The sequence below is a fragment of the Cryptomeria japonica genome, chromosome 2, assembly GCF_030272615.1.
Source record: "Cryptomeria japonica chromosome 2, Sugi_1.0, whole genome shotgun sequence".
In the NCBI taxonomy this organism is placed as follows: Eukaryota; Viridiplantae; Streptophyta; class Pinopsida; order Cupressales; family Cupressaceae; genus Cryptomeria; species Cryptomeria japonica.
The window spans coordinates 665,792,643-665,813,043 of record NC_081406.1 but is presented as its reverse complement, the minus strand read 5'-3'; the positions used below and the strand labels follow the sequence as shown (position 1 = coordinate 665,813,043).

General features: G+C 37.4%; 1 protein-coding gene across 6 annotated transcripts in view; it reads right to left on the bottom strand.

Annotated features, from left to right (window-relative positions):
* Nucleotides 1-796: 796 nt before the first annotated feature.
* LOC131053127 (cleavage and polyadenylation specificity factor subunit 3-I) overlaps nucleotides 797-20,401 on the bottom strand; it is a 76,518-nt gene continuing 56,913 nt past the window's right edge. For all 6 annotated transcript variants that reach the window (XM_057987741.2, XM_057987742.2, XM_057987740.2 and 3 more), the window contains 3 exons: nucleotides 3,191-3,236; nucleotides 2,939-3,088; nucleotides 797-2,804 (listed from right to left, as the gene is read on the bottom strand). In XM_057987741.2, coding sequence (XP_057843724.2) covers nucleotides 1,185-2,804; nucleotides 2,939-3,088; nucleotides 3,191-3,236 — 1,816 coding nt within the window. In that variant the 3' untranslated portion in view covers nucleotides 797-1,184. The remainder of the gene's footprint in view (nucleotides 2,805-2,938; nucleotides 3,089-3,190; nucleotides 3,237-20,401) is intronic.

Sequence of the window (20,401 nt, the reverse complement as noted above, 5' to 3'; positions counted from 1 at the left end):
ATCACATCATACCACAAGAGCTTATCCATACGTAGAGACCCTACATATAAGAACCTTGGAGTTGCCTTGATTGATCCTTAGGCGAAATCTTCAGCATTCGGGGAAACTTTGTTCAAGAGAGGATAAGATACCATGAAATTTTATTCTATGTTTGATCGTGTATAAAAGACACATCAACAAGTTTCATGTCAAACCCAAATGACATGAAACATGGGTCAGTGAGTTTGACTCGAAAAATAAAACTACACAATTGAATCTTGCTAGCAAAATCATAATTATTTACTTGTTGCAATTTTTGCATGACATTTTTTTTTATTTTCTTGTAGGGTTTCATATCAAACCCAAATCGCTTTTGCATTTTACTATTTCACTCAAGTTTCCATTTCATTTTTCATTAGTTACTGTTGAATGTTCAACGTGATAAATATCATTACTTGAATTTCAGCTTCTTTAAAATGTTAAATGACATTGACCGTTTGATTATAGTCTAAAAGCTAAGATACATTCTCTTCGTAGCAATCCCTTGAACATCTCCAAAACACATGGAGTTTTTCACCATTTTGAAATCCATGCAATAAAAAATATCTAATGAGAATACCTGAAACAAGATCGGTTAAATATCGATGGAAATTGTTTCAGAGATTAACTATACAATTCAAGTGCTCACCAAATCCCCATTTCCAAGCACACCTTTCTCCGGAGGTGTAATATCTACCTTTTGCTTGATACAATTGAAAGCAGGGTTTTCTCCATAATTAGAAATTATCTAGCAAGCTTTATAAGCCTAACAGAATCAGAACACCCCAATTTCAAGACTTTTCAATAAAACTGACAAAATTTAATAAGACATTTCCATCTCCCACTAGTGTGAAAGTTTGAAGCTAACGTTCTTATCTGTAAAATAACATTTAATCTGTGAAGAATGCATAATGGTTTTCCCTTTCTCAAGGAGGAATCTACTCTTTGGTGTTCCACATATGAAAATTCTCAGCCGTACCACCAGTACCCAGTCGACAAAAAATCACGATGTAGAGATTCAAATACAGTCATTCTCAATTGCCAAAATGCGAAGCCACTATGCTAGCTTCTGGTAAAAAACAATGTAATCCCACATTAAAATTATGAATGTTCATAAGAGGCATCTCATAGTTCCTTTTCTTAAAATATCGTGAAAAGGAAGAAAATTAATGAGAACCAATAGGTTTAATGGCATTACGCATTCTATTAAGAGCAGTTTTGATGCGTTCCTTCAGGTTTTCATTTTCACAAGCAACAGTATTGTTTGCATGGTCTACTGTGGCCATAATCCCATCCACAGATACAATCAGTTTTCCTTCCTCTTCCTTAACGTCTCCAAACAAAGAAGAAAACAACGATTGGAATATTTTACTAAAATCCTTCTCTACCTTGCCTTCCTTTTGATCCGAATCAGGTGACTTTGCCCTGGAAGACTCTGGATTGAAATTCATCATCATTACAATAATGGAGTCCGACACCATATCACTTATGGGATCAGACACCCACTGTAACACTACATAATCTGCTCCTTCTTGCTTCACTGTAACTTTGTCATGGACTTTAAGAGTAGGAACTTCATCATTTGAAGTTTCTACACCCTCGTACAATTGTTGGAGACGGTTCTTAAGTACAGAGAAAGCTCCCTTATATGGGATTGATAGTCGCTGTGTAACAGTTCCTGTTGAAAGCTGAGTGAATACATGAAGATCTTCAGGAGCCACTATCTGGTACGTGAAACCTTTTCTCACCAGTAAACCACTCACTTGATTGCCTTCTTCAGGTGTCTTTTCTGCTAACCTACCTATTGCCTTTGCCGTTTTTTCAGCATTAAAATGCATCTCTACTGTCTGACAGTTTTTTGGTGACAAAACCCTCATATTTTGATCTGCAAACTGAGAAAGCAGCTTCTGTTTAAGGCGTCCCATCTCATTTGCCTCTCCATGCACAAGAATTATGTTAGGTGGACGTAGCTCATTTAAAAATGCACTTGTCTGGCTGAAATCAGCATGAGCTGAAAAGGAAATATAGTGGACCTGCATATTTAATGGAGCTTGTAAACCATTCATCAATGTCACCTCCTTTGGTTCATTCATGATAGTCTTTGCCAGCGTACCCTCAACGACATACCCAGGAATCACACATGCATTCTTCCTATCATGACACCAAATATCAAAGAGCTGCCTCGACAAACCACTCTGCAAGCCACCTGGACTAGCCATGACTACTGAAGGCCCGTCATCCTCAAAGTTCTCAATGCTTTTCAGAGGTAAGATGTGTTTAAAATCAAATGGATTTGAACCTTCAAATTGAGTACGAATTCTATCATTCATTGCATTGATGTATGTTTGATAAACAGCCATGCACCTTTTTGCAAGAGGAGACGCATAATAAATGGGAATATTATGGAGCTCCGGATGTGCTGCCCAATATTCATCAAGAATCAATAGAAGCTCTTGAGCACGACCCAACGCAAATGCAGGAATGAGTACCCTTCCACCCTGAGACACAACACTGTGTACAACATCAGTGAATCTTTTCTCTCGGACAGCTCTAGGCTGATGAAGTTGCACACCATATGTCGACTCAATTATGCAAACATCAGGGGAGAACGGTGGAGTCTCAGCAGCACGAAGGTGACGATCTTCCTCACGGGAGTAATCACCAGTATATAATACACGCACCCCTGCAATGTCAACCATGAACATTGCTGCACCAAGGACATGCCCCGCCGTGTAACACCAGAAACGGATGCCATTCACCTCCTGGGTCTGGTGGAAATCAATTACCTGAGCATACAGCAGCTTCAGATTGATTAGGAAAAAATTAAAATCCCTGAAGTTTTCTACAATAAAACTTTGCATCACAAGCACCACAAGTATGATATCATCTCAGAAGCGAATGAAGACCAATAAAAATTCACCTCAATTTTATCCATCGATCGAAGAATGTCTTGTTCATCAAATAACATATCTTCCACAGAAACCTTGCTTACTTTCACATAATCGGAAAGTAGAAGTTTGTAAATAGCTTTGGTTGCATGCGTCATGAATACCCGCCCATTAAAAGTTGTCTGCATATCACTGATTGATTAATATTCTTAGATGACCCAAAATTAGATACAAGCAGACCAAAGAATAATTGTCTCGATTGTAGGGATATAAATGAACCTCACCTTCTCCAAAAAATAAGGAAGAGATGCTGCATGATCCAGATGGAAACTGCAAGAAAGCATATTATATCAATCCAAAGAAAGAGCATTCCATCATATTAATCAATCCTCGCTAGAAAAGAATAGAATTGAAATATTGCAGCATCTTCCCCTAATTTTGAAGGCAATACTTCATATTCATATATAAAGCAGACTAAATTAGCACAGAAAATGAACCTTTTAACATAGAGTTTGATGCTCTGCAAAAAGGAATGGTTAGGATGACAAACCCCAACAAACAAGCAAGAAACCAATTCTTAGTGTTAGAAAATCAGAAATCAAACACTATCCTAAGCAAGCATATCAAGAGAGACACTAAAAGCAAAATAGAGAGCTTAACAAAGAGTATAAATGCTCTAAGAAATCTCCAAATGCCTTCCACCATGCTTGTAACTTCTCCTCCCTTGTTCCTCTCCTCTGCAAGTTCCCAAATGAGTGTAGCTCTCAGTAGCTTTTTGCACCATTCTAGATGTCTTATGGAGGTTCAAGATTGTAGAATGGATGATTATGAAAATGCAAATGTGAACAAGCTAAAATGATATATTATCTAATTATCTAATATTAATTTTAGCCCAAAATGACAAATATAGATGATTATGCTAAATGCTCTAAAAAATTCACTATAAGTTAGATGCATACAAGTAGTTAGGATTTTGGCTACAGGCTTGAGGATGCTTGAGGATGCTTGAGGATTTGAAAATGAGAAATGTGAGCTCTATTTATAGGAAAAATGGAGAAATGGATGGTTGAGATTGAATAATCTCAACAAGGGTCAGGATTGAAAGGATTATGATCTATGTGAAGGCTTTCAACACAATCTCAAGATGACAAATGTCAATATGAGATGGGTTGAGGGGAGAGGGAAGAAGCATTAAATAGTTGACATGACCTGAAGGTTAACTTGGGAGGTAAGGTTAATGTTGAGTTGAATGAATAAAGCCATTATCCAATAAATAATATTTTTATCCAATGGATAAACTCTTGTGCAAGAGTTAGTGAGGATAACCATGGTCAAAACAATAAATGTTTGAAGAGACCCATGAGTTAAATGAGGGTTGAGTTAGAGGGAAAGTTTCTAACCATGGGGGGCGAACGGATTTAACCATAAATGGTTATGTAAGAGCCATTAATGGTCATGTAAGAGTCATTAGTGGTTTGGAAGACTTTAGGGGTTAGCTTGTTGAACACATAAAGCATTAAATGATTTTCAAAGACTTTGAAGGCTTGAGAAGTGACTTCAAGTTGCTTAAGAATGTGACAATATTTAAGAAATGGGTTAGGCTAATTAGGAATGATTAGAAAGTGGTTAGAAAGGTCTAGAAGGGGATTTAGGATTGCAAGTGGGTTTGGTGGGTGGGGGAAAATAGGATTTAAATTAAAATAAAATTAATTTATTTCAATTATAGTTGCAACTTGCATTTGTAGGAGAATGCAAGTGGGAGGGGGTATTCAATGATTTAAATAAATGTTTTTATTATTTATTTAAAATAGGAAAGGGGATTAAATTAAATAAATAGGATTTATTCATTTAATTGATTGTAAATTTGGTTTAATGAATTAATTGAAATAAATTCAATAATTTATTTAATTAATAGGAGAATAGTTGAGGAGTAATTAATTAAATGTTAATTTAATTAACTGTTAGCTAGTGGATTTATTAATCAAATAAATAGTAAATATTCATTTAATTAAATGGACAGATTTATGTGACTACAGAGTTCAAAGATGAAAGAAAGCAATCTGATACATCAAAATAACAGGTTATTTTGGAGCCAATTCCAAAGTATGTTGATGCTTTCTAAGTATGTTATTAGGTTGTCTAGGTCACAAATATTTTGTTTGCAGAATGAATCCCTTATAGAGAAAATATTGTATTACCACAGTTAGAGGATTTCAAGGCAAAATGATTATGCCAAACTTAACAAAACAACAAATTATCTCAATTGGTCATGATAATTCACCCAGGATCTCATGAAATTTAAGCTTGTATGTAATCAATGGAGTGGTATTTAGAAAACTTTACAATTGACACTTGCTCTAAGATCATACTTATACAATTCTATTCAAGGAACACAGGCACACTATATTGCTCTTTGAGGGTCCCTGCAAAAGAGCTTACCCCAAGGAGGCAGACAAACATTTACATCAAGTTCACTGAAATTTCTCAAGATTTGTATGATCACATTGATCTCTACCCATATATATTACTATTTCCCCAATTGTTGTCTTTATAATATAATTTCAATATTTTGCATTTCATTGACAAATACATTTAGTTTTTTTGAGCTTCCAGCTAGATTTCCATATTTAAATAAGATATTTTCAAATAACTAATAAGCCATGATTTTGGTTAACTGTCTCATCTTATGTTCAGGCAATAAGCCTTTAATAAAGAAGATATGGCACCACGAAACATACTTCACAATCACACAATTTCAATGCAAGTGGACTAAACCTTACCTTAGTGATTATGAAATATTTCAACATAAGCATTTCAACCAAGCATGACAATCTTGTGAAACAGAAGCTGGTAAATAAATAAATGACCTAACCTCAAAGATAGAAGCAAACGTTAATGGCTTTTACGATATATCCACAATACTTCCTGTCTAGAGATGTTGTGGAATCAGCTTGTAGTTACTGGGCACTAGAAAAAAATATTCCTTAATGAAAAGACTCATTTTAAATCTGTTCTGAAACAGAATGAAAAATTAGCACAATGAATTGCATATGGCTTCTCGTGCATAAACCTGAAGGGGCAAATTGTATTACCTACAGTAAAAATTCTTGCTTTCCATTTGTTATGGGATATAAAGTTATGGTTGTGCCTCTCTTTAACATGCACTTCAGTTATCCGTTTCTATTCTTCTACTGTTAGTTTATGCTCACTGTGGCAGCAGTAGATCTTAGCCCAGTAGACAAGGCCCTAGTTATTTGTGACATTTTGTTAAGTTTGACATCTTAAAGAACAAATTTAGAAAAAATTCCATCCAGTACCAAGAACATCAAGGAACTTCTCTTGGACTAAATGGTCCAGGAGTGAATGGCATTTCAATCCCAAATACTGCCTGACCAATACCCTTGTTTGTAACTTGTCTGTATTAAGAAAGTTCGCTGAGAACCCAGTCGTACCAGGGATATTCCTGGAGAGAACTCAATACCTTTAACTTAGAAAGCAATCCCCAGATAACTTAACATCCAGGAAACTAATCTGGGCACAAGCCATGATGGTATTAACGAACTTAATTTCTCTCATTATTGCATATAGAAAGTTTTGCAAGCAAAACAACAGGATATGTTGGTCTAACCGTGCACAACCTTATCCTGTTCGTAGCAATTCAGCCACTTGATGATCAGGTCACTGAAGTTATTCACATGGTACACATTTTTCCTTGAGGTCAGAAAAAAGTATCAAGTTATAACAGATCTCCCCAAATTTCACATGATCTGCACAATTCTAACAACAGAGATCCCACTAGTTCCTGACAGGTACCAGCCAGCTACAGTTACGCAAAGAAGAGGTCTATGAAGATGCTATATGATCTGCATGATACTAACAACGTGAATCCCACCAGTTCTTGACAGGTACCAGCTACCCTCAGTAATGCAGATTATCTTCTCACTGTCTAAGATGCTATTTGCAGAAAAATAGCATTCGAAGTCACTAAACCAAGTACCTATTGTATCTGCATCAATTCTACCTTAAACAAAAGAATATACAAACATATTTGTGCCTTGAATGTTGTTAAACATCTGTAAAATTAAAACCTTGTAAAATGTGGAAATCTTTGTTCAATAAGTACTACAGTAAAGAATTTAAGGAAACTAACAGAACGTATCTTCTCTCTGCCTCTGATTTTGAAGTTCCTCCTCAGTCAGCTTCTGATACCAAACAGAATCTTCTGTATTGAATACAAAAATAGAATCTTCTGACCAAACAAGGTTTTATGTGTCTTATACAAAGTAAGAAACGAGGGTCTGCAATAAGAGTAGAACTATACACCTCCTTTTATGTAGAAAAGAGCCATCACAGAACTACAAAGGATGCAACAAGATCCATGCTTGGCTCATCATGACCCAGATGGCACTTTGAAGTAGTGAGATGACATCAATTCCCACTCAATGCCAACACCTGGTTTTCATGTAATCATTCATGCCCAGTCAACACCAGCATATCATGTGTAATACATTATGCGAAAGCATTTAGTTCCTGACTTTAGGCTTTCCAAAACTTATTTTACCTAAAAATATAGAAAGATTGGAGTATTATATATTATGTACTACCATTAGCATCTTCTTCCCACAGCCAATGTTCATGAATAAATTAGTAAGCCAGATTGCTTAAAGATAATGAAAAATATCAGTGGCAAACTATTATCATATTGTTGGGACTCCATTTGAAGAAAATCAATGATTGGCCTGAAAGCATGCTTATATAAGTGGTAACATTTCCATCATGAGAAAGGAGGTTAAAATCTTTGCCATTATCTGAATTAGGGCCCCATCTATCCATGAATCTGAAACATGCTTACCATCTGTGCCACTTGTTTCGAAGAAAATATTATTAATATAAAGGATTACTAACAAAAATAAATGTCTAAATAATTTGACCACAAGCACCTTCCCCAAGGGCAGTTCACATCATCACAGTAGATTTGCAGCTCCTACTATCCTACAGCCTGCAAAGACCACATTCCCAACGAATAACACTGAATATTCACACCTTGCATCTCTCAATGGCAAATATTCCTTCTCAGGATTCAAACCACAAACACAACCTTTGATTTCTGAGACCAACATTGTATTCTCATGTAACATATCTTGTCCAAGATGAATATAGGAGCTTCTGCTGCTATTTTTTGTATCTATTGAATGCATAATGATGCTTCCACATATGTTTAATCTATTTTAATTGCATGTTTGAAATAATTCACATATTACTTAAGTAGATAAATCTCTTAATTAGATTATGGATTGTCTTCTATGCCTCTCTTTGTCTGGACACAAAACATTGATTTATGAACAGGATTCCATAACATCTTGTTGGTTGATTCCAACACCATGTCAAATATTTGGTACTAGATCAAATCTGAAAAATCATCCTATTAGCTGGTTCAAACATCAATAACGAAAATTGGAATTAAATCAAGTTTACTTGAACCAACCAATATTGTTACATCCGAGAAAATTTGCCTACATCTACATTATTGCATGGAAAGTCCAGCAAGAAGACAAACAGTCACCAGGCAATCTCGGACCTCTGAATGAGAACCAATGCTTTTTCAAGAATATTCAACATCTCTAAAGACAAAATCAGCAATTGCAAGATATATTACATGCAAACAAGACCCTCAGGGTTTCTTCGTAAAGGTTACCAAACCCCATGGTGCAAAAGTGATGCTGGAGCATCGGGGTGGACTCACAATCTGCAACATCAAAATATATTTAGTTTGGTTGTTTGCGTCAAGATGTTTTAGTTTAATTTGTTTCCAGTTTGTGTTTGTATTTCTTCAGGATACTGTAGAACTTGTCAAATTTGTGTTCAAACCAAAAATGAATCTATTATATTTCTTGTCATTATGGTAATGTAGCAAATAAAATCACTTTGCAAATAAAGCCAAGTTCAAAATGGCTACATGGTAATGTGACTTTTAAACTGCTGGAAAATAAATGTGAGAACAGAAAGTGAAGACAAGGAGCTGTGTAGCAAGGGATGAATGATGCGTAAGCGAAAGAAAGGGATAGAGGGTGTGAAGTTGGAAAGCCGGACGCTGAAAAAGAAAGAAAGTATGAATGCTTGCTGCATAGGGGAAAAGAGAGAGAAAAAGACATGAGGAAGAGAAGGCATGACAAAGAGGAAAAGTTTGCTGCCATGTAAAAAAGATAGAGCCAATCAAGGCATGAGGGTAGGGAAAGTACAAAACAGAGCAAACCAAGCTCAGCCTGCTGAATTGAAAAGAATAATCAAGAAGCTAGAAAGAAGCCCTGCGCAAGGAAGAAATTGACAGTGTGTGAAAGTCACCAGTTTGATAGAATGCGTACAGAGGAATATAAAACTTATATGTTAAATGACTGTGAAAAGAATAATCAAGAAGCTAGAAAGAAACCCTGTGAAAGGAAGAAACAAGGAAGAAATTGACAGTGTGTGAAAGTCACCAGTTTGATAGAGTGTGTCCAGAGGAATATAAAACTTATATGTTAAAGGACTGTGAAAAGAATAATCAAGAAGCTAGAAAGAAACCCTCTGCAACGAAGAAACAAGGAAGAAATTGACAGTGTGTGAAAGTCGCGAGTTTGATAGTGTGTACAGAGGAATATAAAACTTGTATGTTGAAGGACTGTGATAAATGTCAATTTTGTAAAATAAAAAATGATTCCTGGCAACCACAATAAATTTTCAAGGACTCCTAAAATTTTGTTATTTGTGTTGAGTATCAATTGATTGAGCTGAAATTATTTTGTTGTTGGCTGCAATTTCCCTAGTCTGGTAAGGCTATGGGTTATTGTCCTGCTTCAATTAGTACCAGAGCAAGTTTGATTGTGTTGGGAAGAGAACTTTTAGATTGCCTAGGGTAGTGTGATGTCCCCATCCTTAACCTAATAACAAGTTAGCAATGAAACACGTGGTCAAAGGGGGCAGACCTTGAATACCTCGAGATAGTGAATAAAATTGACAATTTGTACAAAGCATTTAGAAGTTCAAATAGTTAGTTTTTGCATTTTCTCTCAATGAAGCCGGTGACACCAAAATCTTATCAAGGAAAATTGTCTTATTGATAAGACTTCACGATTTTCCTAGCTAGCATTCACATATAAATCATAAAGATATATTGATCATCATCAAGACAAAATGATATAGAAGGAAGTATAATGCATACTGAAGACTTGACATTGATCTAGCAATAATCAGAGATCATAATACTGATGCCATGCAGATTGTAACAGATATTCAGGATTATCTTAAGCAAGGAGAACCCTTATATTCAGAGCGATCTCTATAGTCAGTATAATATCCATCTATTGTATTGACCATATATGAGGGCAATCAATATTGATATCATCATATATTCAGAAATAGAATGATAGAACGATCCTTATGATTGCTATGGTATTCATCAATTATCATCGACTTGGAAGAAAGATTAATTAGTTTCAGCAGAGAATGGTTATATTAATCATGAAGAAGCATGCTATCACTATCGCCGCCCAAGGAAAATTCAAGTTAACTAAATTACAAGTGAATAAAGTAATGCAGCGATTATAATTAGTAATGCAAGAGAGCAATTAAGAATAAAGGCATGATTTGTATAAGTAACCAATGTCATTGAATAGTGGACAGGTGCGATTAGGAAAGAATAAGGATACAGCCATTCCCAAGGAGAGATACAACCATTCAGTCAATTAGGTATTTAAAGGGGATCAATATTCATCCCAAGATCATCATCGGATTGTTTTCTTACTTCTATTCATCCATAATTGGATCGCTCAATTGAGCAGTTGCCTTTTGGCTAATTCGGTTGCATGCATTTAAGGATTGAAATCAGGAACAGCACCACCATACTTGCATACTTCTTAAGTCTAAATCAGAAACAGAAAACTACATCATTGCTATCAGCAATAGAGAGCAGACTTACAGCACAAGTTACATTGCCATATCAAAAATAGCAAGGTTTACTCTATCATTAGCAGACGCATAATCCCCATCGACATATCAGGGAAAGCAAAGATACTCTTATCTTATCTTATCAACAAGGAATATAAATTGTAGATCTGAAGATCAAAGATATTCATTGCATCCCATAAACTTGATTAATATAACGTGATTAAGGATTATCATGTTAAGACAATCAGTGACAAGTGGTATCAATTGTAAATCCTAAGGACAAACATCTATAAGCAGATCATTATATATTATTTTTATACTAAGTGGCATCAGTTATCTTTTTAGAGTCTTTAATTGGAAAGAAGTCTCTTGCAATTGAATTTTTATAGAAAGAAGTCTCTTGCAATTGATTTGTGAGTTGATAGTCCCTAATTCCTAAGAATTTACATAAGGGGACATTACTGGTAGCCAATATGGCTTACAAAGGATCGGGCCGAAGAGGGAGAAAGCCCAAAGGTGTGGGGCCTAAACTAGAAGAGGTACTAAGAAGTAGTGCAGAGGCAATGACAGGTCCCACAGCACGATTGGACACAATGGAGGCAGCTCAGAGGAGACAAGTCCACACACAAGACATCAATGAAGATGAAGAAGAGCAAGTTGTTGAGGGAGGTGAAGAAGTGAATCAGCCTTGGCTCGATCCAGGAGAGGAGAGATTCATCAAGGCTATCACCAAGATAAACTCTAAGCCCCAATTTGATCCCCCCAACTTCAAAGGTGGTTTAAATGCAAAGATGTTGCATTGGATTAATGAAATGGACAAATACTTTGAGTATGAAAACATAGAAGAAGATCAGAAGGTCAAGTATGCACACACCAAATTGAAGGGGTGTGCATCTCTATGGTGGGATCCCCTACAAACAAATAGGCAGTGAAGAGGGAAGAATAAAAGCAAATCGTGGGATCCACTAGTGACAAAAATTAAATCAACGTTCATGCCAGCGAACTATCAATTCAGTTTGTTTAAGAAACTCCAAAATTTGAAGCAAAAGGAGAGCAATCTTGAGGAGTACACTGAAGAATTTTACCAGTTAAGCATAAGAGTAGGTCATGTAGAAGATCTATTTGAGTATGAGCTTCTGGATTTGATTGTGTGAGCTTTTTTGCGTCAACATTTTGGATCACACTCTGTGATCCATCATCAAGATGATTGATGTAAAAAAGCTCACACAATCAAATCCAGAAGCTCACACTCAGATAGACTAATGGATTGTGGAAATCTACTGACATTCATGTAGAAGATGATACCAAACAAGTTTAATATACCTAAATGGCCTATACATATCCATCCAAGATGAAAAGAGTTTGATCAATATGCATAGTATGGAAGGGGGAAACCAATATGCCTTGAAGGCGGAAGAGAAACACAATAGGAAGTAACAAAATAACTCCCGAGGTAGAGGTAGATTTTCGTATGAAAGAGGACAACCAAACAGTGGTAGAGGATATCAAGGCAAGCAAGAAGAAGCAAGCACATGAAGTGCAAGAACGCAGGAAGGTAAATGAAGAGGACTTCAACTAGAGGATGAGGAGACTACTCTCATGGAAGGAGGTCATTTGGAAGAGGTAGGGGAAGAAGTTTCAGCCATACATGTTTCCAATGTGGGGAAATGGGACATCAAGGATTTCAATGTCCACAAATCCAGCATGACGAAGGTAGAGGAAAGGAGGCAAGAGTACATGTAGCACAAGCTGAAAATGAAAAGGACCACTAAGCAAGGAGAAGACCCCGAAGATGGAGAATCATTGATGTTGCAAAGAGTTTTGTTGAATCCAAAAAAGGAGAAACCAGAGCCAATCCAAATATGAAATTTGTTTCAAACAAGGTGTAAGGTGAATGGAAAATGTTGCAAAGTCATTGTGGACAGCGGTAGCACCGATAATATTGTGTCCAAGAAAAAGGTGAGCAGCTGAAATTGAAAAGAATTAAGCATCCCAGCCCATATAGAGTTTCGTGGTTGCAAAAGGAGCATCATTTGTTGGTGAACAAATCTTGGTGAGTTTTCAAATTGCAAACTACAAGGATGAAGTCATGTGTGACATAATGTCAATAGATGTGTGTCATATTCTCTAGGGCAGACCGTGGAAATTTGATACGCAAGTTGTTAATGATGACCAACTGAATACATATGCAATCAAGGAGGATGGAAAAGAGTGCATCTTGAACCCATTAAAAATAGAGAAGATGAAAGTGAAGACAAACCAAAGGTATGTTTGGTTTCCAGAAAGCAATTTTTGAGAGAATTCAAAAGGGAGAAAACATGTTTTGCCATAGTTCCCAAGTTTGCAGCAGTTGGGGCAGCGAAGAAAAAGGATGAAATACCAAAGGAAATACAAGAGATTTTGGAGTATGCCGAAATTTTGATGGAGTTGCCCGATGGATTGCCACCCATGAGAGGTATTAGTCATTGTATGGATTTGATTCCCGGTGCAAGTTCGTCAAACAAGGTACCATATAGGATTTCATTAAAAGAGAATGAAGAGATAAATAGGCAAGTGTAGGAGTTGCTTGATGTGGGGCTGTGTTGATGTGTCTTTTGTACACGACCAAACACAGAATAAAATACCTAAATGTACCTTATCCTCTCTTGAACAAAGTTTCCTGACTGCTAAAGATCTCGCTGAAGGATCAGTCGGAGTAACTCCAAGGTTCTAATATGTAGGTTCTCTATGTGTGGATAAGCTCTTTGCGGTACAATGTGATTTTGCTGGAATCACAAGGGGATTTACTTTCGACGACCTGAACATCTGATTTGCTTTGGATATTACTGGAACGTGGAATTTCACCGGCCCTTGATTTTGAAAAAAGGAAAAAGGATAAGGGTTGGAACGAGATCTATTTCTAACACTAAGAACGCAAGAGCAATGAATGACCTTTGATGAAATTCTAACTAAGTCTTGCTTTGACATCCTAGGATCATCTCCACAAGATTAGTGCGATCTTCTGAGGAAAGCTTTATGATATTTAGATCACCGCTAAAAGCATGGACACCGTCAGGTTGATGCATATCAATGAAGAAGCGATAATTGAAGTTAAGCTTAAGCTGAATGATTCCAGTTGACTACGCAAGGCAAGTCTGCAATCAACAAATCGCAAGTAGTATGGATATACGAATTTCACCGTTGATCATACAAATTTCTTCCATTCACCTAATAACATGAAATCAAATTTGAGAAGTATAGAGACCATGCAAATTGTTGAATCAACCCATAGAATTCACCATTTCTTCAATGAAGTTTACAAGTCTTTTGCAACAATATCTTGGCAACAATCTTTGCCTTCTCTTTCTACTCTACTCTAACTATTTCCGACTCTCTGACTATTCACTATTAACCTTTACAAATGAGGAGCCAGAGCTTTACATAGAGAACCCTTTACAAACAGATGACTCTGATTGACTTAGAACCAATGGCTAGGATTACAAGATAGAAACCCTAAATAGGGTTTGTTACAACAAACTTCCTTAGCCAATGAGAAAATTACATTCAAAATTTGAGAACCAATAGGAAGCAGGGGCAGGTACACCAAAGTTTGTGTCGTCTCCAATGAGTCAAGTACATTGAATCTGGACATGCTGAGGTGGACCAATCCAACTGGAGGAAAAATGACTGGGATGCCACCTTGTCTGACGTTTGTGTCTCGGTTGACCTCTTTTTTGTCTTTTGTCAAGTGTTCTTTCTCTCGTAGCATACCTTGCCTTGAAGTATCATCCTTCTCTGTCATCATGTGGTAGAATGAGGTCTTGTTGATGTGTATTTTGTACACGACCAAACACAGAATAAAATACCTAAAGGTACCTTATCCTCTCTTGATTAAAGTCTCCGAATGCTGAAGATGTCGCGAAAAGGATCAATCGAGATGACTTCAAGGTTCTTTGTTGTAGGATCTCTATGTGTGGATAAGCACCAGTGGTCGTTGTATATGTTGTTTCTTCAAGGGGCCTTACGTACTTTTAGAGAAAGCTTGTCCACGTTATTTTCTTTCCAAATGTAGGAACAGGATTTTCCTAACACTAACAGATGTTCAAAAAATGTCAAAAGGTAAGGGTTTCAAGGAAGGAATGCTTGAACTAATCCTAAGAATGACTCAATGAAGACTACACTTGATAAGATTCTACCAATTTCAGTATCGCCAAGAAATTACAACTCTACTGGAATTGATGCGATCTTCTAAGGGGATTCAATAGTTTTTTTCAAATCATTAAGGATATAGATACCATCATGGAGATACATATCAATACTTCCAAGAATGATTGAATTCTTAATCAATCTCAAGGTTTCCAGTTGACCACACAAGGCATCCTTACAATCAATAAGAAGCTAGTGGTTTGGAATATGAATCTTATCAAAGATCAAGCACAACACTTCGTCTTTCAAACTTAAAAGTTAAATGCTACTTCAACTGAGAGTGATTCAAGAAAATAAACAATCATGAAGATAGCCACAAGTATTGCAATAAAACACCATAACTTCAATATTTTATTGATCTCATAGCCAAATGGACAACAATTGTTCAAAATTCTTTCTTCACTACTCAATCTTACTACACAATAACTTTCTTCTCTCTAAGCTCTCTCTCTTTCTCTAACTTCTAACTGTGTATATCTTGAAATGAAATGAGTGAGGGTATATATAGCATCCTCAAATACAATGAATGGCCTAGATCAAAAGAAGATCAACGGCTGAGATTTTGACACCTAAACCCTAATTAGGGTTTGTTACAGAAAAGTCCCCGTTTAGATAAACATCACTAATCCATAGCCAATAAAGAATTGCCACAAAAACCGAGGAGACATAGACCAATAGGAATTAAGCTGCCACATCATCCTATAACAACTTTTCATCTAGAATTTTGTTCCCTTTCCTATGCTCTTTCTTAGCATATTCAATGAATCTGGACACAATTCCCTCAATTTCAGCAATGGGAATCTCAGGAAGATTCTTCATTCGTTCTTCCAAGTGAAGGACTTGATCAAAAGAAGTGAGAAGAGTTGTCTCCCATCCAGGTTCAAGTTCTTTGGTCTTCTCAATCAGGAACATGGTAGTGTACATCTGATCTCGTTGCTTATCTGTGATGATGTTCTCCTCTTTGCAAAAGATGACCTTGACTCTCTCCTCCAACTCTTGGATGTCCACATCTGTCTCAATCTCGATCCGCCTGTCAAGAATGGTACACAACACCTCAAACACCTTATCTTGAATTGGATGAATGATACCTTCAACTTGACCGCATCTGATGTTGATGTCTTCAAAAAGGACCTCTTTCATCTGGAGCAGAGCTGACCACTGTAGGAGGTTATGGGTTCCTCCATCCATTATCTTTTCTTGTGCCAGAATCCGTCTTGGTGTTTGTCTTATCACTTGTAAGACAGGAATGATAACATCTCTAGTGTGAGTGAATGCAGCTACAGTTATCATTAAATTATGGATAATCTCAAGGACCTGGATAGCTCGATGAATTGTCTTCATCATTCTTGTTGCAAATTCAACGGCTACCGTGTGGGATTTATCAATCCAAGAGCTCATAAGCTGAACCAAGCTCTTCACCCTTTCTGCCTCGCCTACTAATTCAAGAGGGAGTGCTTGTAAAGGAGATACTGCTGGATCCTGACGTCTCAAGGGCTGATTAAGGTGACTAAAATAGTTCCTCCAAGCACTGACCTCCCTTTCAAGCTTCTTATTCTTTTCCATTTCCTCTTTGAGTTTATCTTTAAGTGCTTCAAATGAATCAGTTGCTTCTTCCATCGCTTGTTCAGAGGTAAGTGGACCAAGCTCAAATGTTTCTAGGTCATACTCATCTACAAGAATCTCATCCTCATATTTGTCCACCACTGGTGTAGCTACCTGTACTTTCCTGGATCCTGTCTCATCTCTAATTACCTTAGACATCTTTGTGGCCTTCTTCTTCTCCATTACCTCATGAGAATTTCCTATAAGGCTTTCCAAGTCAAACACATCTTCTTCCTCTTCAACCACAACTACCCTTGTCAGTCTCTCTTTCAGCCAATTAGGAATGGCAAATCTTGTTTCCCTCACTTGTATTTCTTTAGGTAGTGGCATGTCTTCCCGGAAAGGAGATGTTGCTTCATCATCATTTTTTTCTTCGTGTTGCTCATTAGCATCAACTTGGGGAGATTGACTTGATGAATGCTGAGGTGTCTATCCTTTCTCTTGTTTATCATTCTGTACCATGGATTCCATAGACTCATCAACTTCATATACTATCTGCCTCTGATCTTCCCCTTGACTCGCCTCCTTTTCATGCTTGGAAGATGTGCTTGGTGGGTGATCAGGGTTTGTTTTCTGCTTCTTCTTGGAAGGTTCTTTCTTCTCAGGTCCTTCTTTCCTCTTTGAGCCTTTGGAATGAGAAGTATTCTCACTCACACTTGCTTCTCCTTCTTCTGGTCTTGCCTCCAAAGTAAATGTCATTGATACATTCTGCTCCTTCAACTTTTGATGCTGTACATCCACCCATCTGTGAGTGCAGGATAAAACGGGAGCCATCAAAGCTCTCAAGTCTAAAACCTCGAGCTCATTCCAATCTACCTTCATTTCTTTGTCCTCTTTCTCATAGGATGACTGGAGGTATCTACCATTATCCTGGGCTTGATCGGCTACTCTATAAACTTTGCATTTCCTGATGAGATCTAAGGGTAGCCTGGAATGCATCTTTCTTTTAACCTCTAAATCACCTGGGAGATTCATCCAAAAGTCCTCCACCTGAAACTCATGCTTGTAGTTCCTGCCGATAGTCTCTTCCATATAACCATGAGGATCAAAATTCTCTCGCGAGGCAAAGGATGTGAATGAGTATAAGGATAATTCCTTCTCTGCATCTTCCGCGGCTTGAGTATTAGGAATTTAGGACACACCTCAACTGAATTCCCTAGTATGATGGGCACGGGAATTCCATTTCCATGCTTGTGTCTGGATGCCTTCGCATAAGCTGCCAACTGTCTAGTCACCTCAAGTAGTACTATCCTATCTGTTGGATATCTTGGCAACATGTAAGGTGGTGAAGGACACCCGTGAACTCTGATGTATGTGAACTTTTGAAACTGGATGAACCATGCGCCATACTTCTTCGCAAGCTCTTGTGCATCCATAGACAATCGATTGTGAATTCCTCCTTGCAATATCCTGGTAATGTTCATCGTGAAGGTGTCATTGACTAACTTGTAGTCACCTCTAGGCGGATGATGCAGATGAACATAAGAATCACAAACCCTTATTTCTCCGGGTCCTCTTCCAATCACTCCTCTGTGAGGTAGCCTTGCATATTCGAAACTCCTGATCAAGGCATATATAACATATGAGCTCATGTGGAATGATTTGGTGGGTCTTAGCCTTCTTAACTGTACGTCCAGACAATTGCTAATGATTCTGGCCCAATGAAGCATTCATTTTCCTTGAACTATCACTTGTATGAAGAAGAACATCCACTTTTCGAAGAAGGCGGCTTGAGAAGCACCTGTAACTCGATTGAGCAAAGTTATCAAGTCTTTGTATTCTTCCAGAAAGTCGATCCTATGTGGTGTATTGGGAATCTTGTTCTGACGAGGCCGACTTTTGAGCAACCAATTCTTATTAATGAAGTTCAAACAAGACTCAGGATCATCTTCATAGATCGACCTTGCTCCTTCTAAGCTTTTGTAAATCATGTCTTTATGGTCCGGAAGATGAAGAGCTTCGCCTATAGCTTCCTCTGAAAGGTAGACTAAGATGTTCCCTTCTTTGGTTACAATCGTCCTTGACTGTGAGTCATAGTGGCGGGCACACTCGATCATCAACTCATGACACTTGACTGCGGGAGAGAAACCTGCCGCCTTGATGATGCCACTCTCGATTATCCTCCTTGCAACAGGTGATGGCTTGCCAATATAGGGGACCTCTCGAAACTTCTTCACATTGAAGTTTCCTAAGTTGGTGTCTCCGACATTATTCCATTTGGACACGATCCTGGTCTCCAATTCGTCGCTCCTCTGATCTTCCTTGATGAGAGCCTGCCGACTAGTAGATCCTTCGGCTTTGGGGGTCGTCATTTGATGCCTACACAAACAATTTAAGATTAGTCTTTAAGCATCATACCTTAAAGCATAGCTTTTAAGAACTTCCAAGGGAATAATTCAAAACATTAATTTGAAAAGGACATGATTCCTCAAATTAATTATGAATGAAATCAAATTCTCAAGACTTAGACCCCCCCCTTTTTTTTTTTTTAATTGCTATGAAAATCAAAACAAGTCTTGAATAAGAACTTCAAAATGATTATTCATACCTTCCCTTGAATGCTTAACTATAAACCTTGGAAATTGGAGGAAAGAAGATTAGATTTTGCTGGACAAAAATCTAATTTATGGCCCTCCTTGAATGAATTATGCCTTGATTAACCTTCAAAAGAGCTTCACCTTCTTTAGCCTCCAACACTTAGCAAAAATTTGCCTCTAATCTGCAGGATTTCGCTCCTCCAATCTGTTCCTCAAAATCGCATTTAGAAGGAATGAATGAATGATTTGAATTTTGAAACAACACTCCTCCTTTATATAGGGCGCTCACCCTAATTTCCCTCAAGGCCGACTTGGCAAATAGGGAATAAAATAAAATAAAAACCACTAACAAGGAGGCCGACTTGCTTGTAAAGGCAAGTAAATATGTTTTGAGCGCTCACCTTTATTTTTTTAAAATTTTAAAATTAATTTCAATGCCTCCAAGGTGGATTTTTCAATTATTTCAAGGCCTAAAAATTAATTAATTAAATTGCAAATGCTTTAATTCATGCGAATTTAATTCAACCTCCCAAATGTCTTGAATTTGGCAAATTTGGTGAAATTTTAGGAATACGGAGGTTTGATTGAGGTTTAATGAAGCTTCCTGATGATTTCGCCCTGGATCCTCTGGAAGGGTCAAGAGCGATTTTTTCAATTTGGTCCTGAATCTCTCATTTCTTGACTCCAAAATCTCCTGGAAGGTGAGTTCATATGTGTCTTGACCTAATCAAGTTGTTGCATTTCAATTTTTTATCATTTCTCAAGAGTAATTAGGTGAAAATGTAAATTTCGCCCTGGACCCTCTGGAAGGGTCAGGAGCGATTTTTGCTTCTTAGGTCAAAATTCACCTTAATTTGATCGTTCACCTCCTCCAAGGCAATCTCCAGGGTTTATTTCTCTCCGTCACTGGGTTAGCTCATCAAAACTTTGAAGGAAAAATTGCATTTTTGGGAATTTCGCCCTGGACCCTTTGGAAGGGTCAAGAGCGAAATTCTCTCCTGAGCTCAAAATTCTCATTTTTGAAGGTCCAAAACCTCTTCAAGGCATTCCAAATAGGCTCTTTCTTTGAATTCCAGGCTTAGCTTCACTCAAATCAGGAGGAAAAAGGTAATTTTAGGGTTTGTCGCCCTGGACCCTCTGGAAGGGTCAAGAGCGATTTTTCCTCTCCGACCTAGAATCATCAACTTTGAAACAAACATTTACTCATTAGTGGTCTTAAAGGTCTTTTCTTCCTTGGTATATCCTTGC